The following is a 4,973-nucleotide window of genomic DNA, read 5'->3' on the forward strand; positions in this document are numbered from 1 at the left end:
TTACAACAAGTATGTATGTTTTTTTTAAGAAGACGAAGTGTTTTTGTAAACTTTTATTTGTACCTTAGTCAATATAATTATTAGTTATATTCCGTTCAAATATTAAGGATGTTACAAGTTGGTAATCAGAGCTTAAGGTTGTCAACAAAAGTGTTCGGTTCAAGCTTGATCGATCGTCCGGTAAGAATTAACTTATTATGTTAACAAATTATGTCTTATATATGAATGAGAAGGAAATTAAAGTGCATGGGAAGAGTGCGTTAACACACTTAAACCCGGGAAGTGCACCAAATTTAAACGGTTAAAGCAAGTTGAGAACTTGACTAAACCAAAACAAAAGAAGCAATGTTATAAACGAAATGTTTAACGCTTAAATGTAAACATTTCAGTTTCAAAGATGACGGATAAGGGAAATGACGAAGCGGTGCCAAGAGTCACCGAACAAATGAGAGAAGTGATTGCTGAAGAGGTAGGAAAAGCAATCGAGAACAGTTTGTCGGGTTTCATCGATAAAATCCAAAACACGGTGTTATCAGTGGTGGATGAAAGAATAAAGAAATTGGAGGATAATGCAAATTTAGCTAAGGAGAAATTGGTAGAGCGTAAGGGTTGCTCGTACAAAGAATTTATGGCATGCAAACCACCACTCTACAACGGGGAAGTGGATCCGATAGTGTGCCAAAGGTGGTTAAGTGATATAGAAGGGGTGTTTGAGAGAACCCACTGTGACGCAAATGACTTCGTGGTGTATGGCACGGGTCAACTGAGAGGTCAAGCAAAAGACTGGTGGGATAATAAGAAAAAGGAAATCGGTAGCGAAGAAGCGAAGGCGATGACATGGGATGAGTTTAAGGTACCCTTCCTTAAACATCACAGTCCCAAAGCGGTTATCAATCGAATCAAAGAAGAATTTATCCAGCTTAGGCAGAAGGGCGAATCCATTGATAAAATCACGGGAACCTTTCTTGACAAATTAAGGTTTTGTGATGAATTGGTGACGACCGAAGAACAGAAGGTGTATTATTATTATAATATGCTAAGCGCAGAGTATCGGGAGTTCATGACTCCCTCAAAATACGAAACCCTCACCGAAATCATCAACGCCGCTCGGGAAAGAGAGATAGAGTTGAAGAAACAAATTGAGAGGGGTGAAAGAAGGACGCAAGTGGTTAATCCAAGTCCCACAAAAAAGGCACGCGTAAATGACTCATCAAAGAAGCAAGAAGGAAAAAATAGCTCGCCAAGTTGTAAAGTATGTGGGAAAGGGCACAAGGGTGAGTGTCGGTTTAAGGACAAGCCGTGTCCTATATGCGGGAAGACAGGGCACACGGCTGCATTGTGCCCGGGGAAAGTTTCGGTATGCTACAAATGTTATCAGCCGGGTCACAAGAAATCCGAGTGCCCGGAATTGTCCGGAAAGAGGGAAGACAAGAGTGCGCACACCGAAGCACCAAAAGCAAAAGCTAGATCTTTTCAGTTAACGGCAGTGGAGGCGAAAACGGAGCCCGATGTGGTCTCAGGTATATTTGCCATAAATTCAATTCCTGCTCATGTGTTATTTGATACGGGTGCGAATAAGTCCTTTATTTCACATGGACTTATTCGACATCCTTCCTTTGTACTAACAAAATTACCTATGCCATTAGAGGTAGAAATAGGTGACAACAAAAACTTTCTTGTATGTGATATATGTCGAGGTTGTAAGATAAGCATAGATGATGAGGAATACCCGATAGATTTAATTCCTATGTCCATGGGAGAGTTCCAAGTAGTGGTCGGAATGGATTGGCTATCCCGACATAATGCGAAAGTCATGTGTTTCCGCAAGGAGATAAAACTAACATCTCCAAGTGGGAAATCGATTATCATACGTGGCGAGAAGGAAGGAAAACCTGTTATGTGCTCAATGATAAAAGCTTACAAGCTCATGAAGCACGGATGTAGAGCGTTCATGATATACGTAAATGAACCAAACAAAGGGTCGCTAAAGATTGAAGACGTGCCGGTAGTACGCGAATACGCTGATGTGTTCCCGGAAGACCTACCAGGAATACCGCCGGAACGGGAGGTAGAGTTCGGGATCGAATTGATTCCGGGCGCGAAACCCGTGGCCAAGGCACCGTATCGGCTTGCACCCTCAGAATTGCAAGAGTTAATGTCTCAAATTCAAGATCTCCTCGACAAAGGCTTTATTCGCCCAAGTGTGTCACCGTGGGGCGCACCGGTGTTGTTTGTTAAGAAAAAGGATGGGAGTATGCGTATGTGCATCGATTACCGCGAATTGAACAAACTCACGGTGAAAAATCGATATCCACTTCCAAGAATTGACGACTTATTCGATCAATTGCAAGGTGCTAAATGGTTCTCCAAGATCGACCTTAGATCGGGGTACCACCAGTTGAGAGTCAAGGAGGAAGATATACCGAAGACGGCTTTCCGTACGCGGTACGGACACTACGAATTCCTGGTAATGTCCTTTGGGTTAACAAATGCACCCGCAGCTTTCATGGATCTCATGAACCGGGTCTGCAAGTCTATGTTAGATAAGTCGGCAATAGTGTTTATTGACGACATTTTAATATACTCAAGGGACGAAGCGGAACACGCAAGACATTTGTACGAAGTCTTGGAGACGCTCAGAAAGGAAAGGTTGTATGCAAAATTTTCAAAATGTGCCTTCTGGTTGCGAGAGGTGCAATTTCTCGGGCACGTCATTAATGCAAACGGGGTGTTAGTAGACCCGTCAAAAATAGAAGCCGTGGCGAAATGGAATCCACCGAAGAATCCTTCGGAAATCAGAAGCTTTTTGGGGCTTGCGGGTTATTATCGGAGGTTCATACAAGATTTCTCCAAAATTGCCATGCCACTGACCAAACTAACCCGCAAGGAGGAGAAGTTTATGTGGGGCGAGGACCAAGAAAAGGCGTTTCAAACGCTTAAGGAAAAATTGACACAAGCACCGGTATTGTCATTACCGGATGGGACGGATGATATGATAGTTTACTCGGATGCCTCGCATTCGGGGCTTGGTTGCGTTCTGATGCAACGAGGTAAGGTTATAGCCTACGCCTCAAGGCAGCTGAAAACTCATGAAAAGAGATATCCTACTCATGACCTCGAGCTAGCGGCAGTGGTGTTCGCCTTGAAAATATGGAGGCATTATCTGTACGGGGTAAAGTTCACTATTTTTACCGACCACAAAAGCTTAAAGTATTTCTTCGATCAGAAGGAATTAAATATGAGGCAAAGGCGGTGGTTGGAGACCGTCAAGGACTTTGATTGTGATATACATTACCATCCCGGGAAGGCTAATGTAGTAGCGGACGCGTTAAGCCGAAAGACAGACTATGCGCCTATTCGAGTCCGATCGATGCAACTAATTGTGACATCGGGATTGCTCGACCAAATTCGGAAATCTCAAAGTGAAGCAATAAGAGAAGAGAATGTGAAAAAGGAAAGAATAATAGGGCAGTTAAAAGACTTGGAGGTCGGCAACCAAGGATTAAAAACTCGATTTGGGAGAATTTGGGTTCCAAATACATGTGGAGTCAAAGCACTTTTACTTGACGAGGCCCATAAATCTCGTTATTCGATACATCCGGGGGCGACCAAGATGTATAATGATTTAAAACACAATTATTGGTGGCCCGGAATGAAAAGAGATATCGTGAAGTACGTGGAGAAGTGTTTGACTTGTTTACAAGTCAAAGCAGAGCATCAAAAACCGTACGGTAAGCTGCAACCATTAGACATTCCAGTTTGGAAGTGGGAACAAATTACGATGGACCTGCTGACCAAACTGCCCAAAACCAGCCGTGGTTTTGACGCCATATGGGTAGTTGTGGATCGATTGACAAAAAGTGCACATTTCATTCCGATTCGTGAGACTTATACATCAGAGAAGATGTCAGAAGTGTATACCAATGAGATTGTGGCGCGTCACGGAGTACCAGGTTTACTTCGGATTTTTGGCGTGGTTTCCAAGAGCAAATGGGAACCAAGCTATTCATTAGCACTGCTTACCATCCCCAAACGGATGGGCAAAGCGAGAGAACAATACAAACGTTGGAAGATATGTTGCGTGCTTGCATTATCGACTTTGGGGGCAGTTGGGATGTCCATTTACCCTTAGTCGAATTCTCATATAACAACAGCTATCACGCGAGTATTAAAATGGCTCCATACGAGATGTTATATGGTAGAAAGTGCCGAACCCCAGTTTGTTGGGGAGAAGTTGGTCCGCGGGGGTTAGCCCAGACTGATATAATCCGAGCTACAAATTGTAAGATCGACTTGATCCGCACTCACTTAAAAGCAGCTCAGGATCGACAAAAATCGTATGCGGATAAACGAATGAGGCCAATAGAATTTCAAGTGGGCGATAAGGTAATGTTGAAAGTATCGCCGTGGAAAGGGATAATTCGATTTAGAAAAAGAGGAAAGTTGAGCCCAAGATTTATTGGGCCATTCGAAATCGTGGAACGGGTTGGAAAGGTAGCATACCGACTCGAGCTACCTGAGGAGTTGAGTGGAGTACACAGCACATTCCACGTGTCACATCTCCGTAAATGTTTAGCGGACGAAACTGCTCGTGTCCACTACAACGATATCGAGGTGGATAATAGCCTCAACTACGCGGTAAAGCCAATTGCTATTCTAGATCGTAAAGTGAAGAGTTTGAGAAACAAAAGGATCAACCAAGTGAAGGTTAAATGGGAGCACAGGAAGGGTGCGGATACTACGTGGGAGTCCGAAGAAGAAATGCAACGGCTCTACCCTACATTATTCAGTAAGTAATTCGGTTTCGGGGACGAAACCCTCTTTAAGGGGGGTGGACTTGTAACATCCCGAAAATATAAAACTTTATAATAATATAAAGTTTAAATAAACGAGAATTTATCAATTAGAAATTGTAACCTAGTTAACTAACAAGTTAAAAAAATTAACTTACATTGTGGATAAAACAACAAAAG

General features: G+C 42.9%; 1 protein-coding gene across 1 annotated transcript; it reads left to right on the forward strand.

The window, feature by feature from the left end:
* Nucleotides 1-397: 397 nt before the first annotated feature.
* On the forward strand, nt 398-4,172 carry LOC118480284. Its single transcript, XM_035975054.1, has 4 exons — nt 398-1,015; nt 1,058-1,520; nt 1,647-2,068; nt 4,155-4,172. Exons 1-4 carry the CDS (start codon nt 398-400, stop codon nt 4,170-4,172), a joined length of 1,521 nt encoding a protein of 506 aa, XP_035830947.1.
* The last annotated feature ends 801 nt before the right edge of the window (nt 4,173-4,973 follow it).

This window comes from Helianthus annuus, chromosome 7, assembly GCF_002127325.2.
Source record: "Helianthus annuus cultivar XRQ/B chromosome 7, HanXRQr2.0-SUNRISE, whole genome shotgun sequence".
Classification (NCBI taxonomy): Eukaryota; Viridiplantae; Streptophyta; class Magnoliopsida; order Asterales; family Asteraceae; genus Helianthus; species Helianthus annuus.

Bases quoted from the DNA above. Each gene is read 5' to 3' on its own strand.
- LOC118480284 (XM_035975054.1), top strand. From the start codon at position 398: ATGACGGATAAGGGAAATGACGAAGCGGTGCCAAGAGTCACCGAACAA. The intron at 1,016-1,057 runs GTGTATTATTAT...GAGTATCGGGAG, and splicing joins TGACGACCGAAGAACAGAAG to TTCATGACTCCCTCAAAATA. The intron at 1,521-1,646 runs GTATATTTGCCA...CTATGCCATTAG, and splicing joins GGAGCCCGATGTGGTCTCAG to AGGTAGAAATAGGTGACAAC.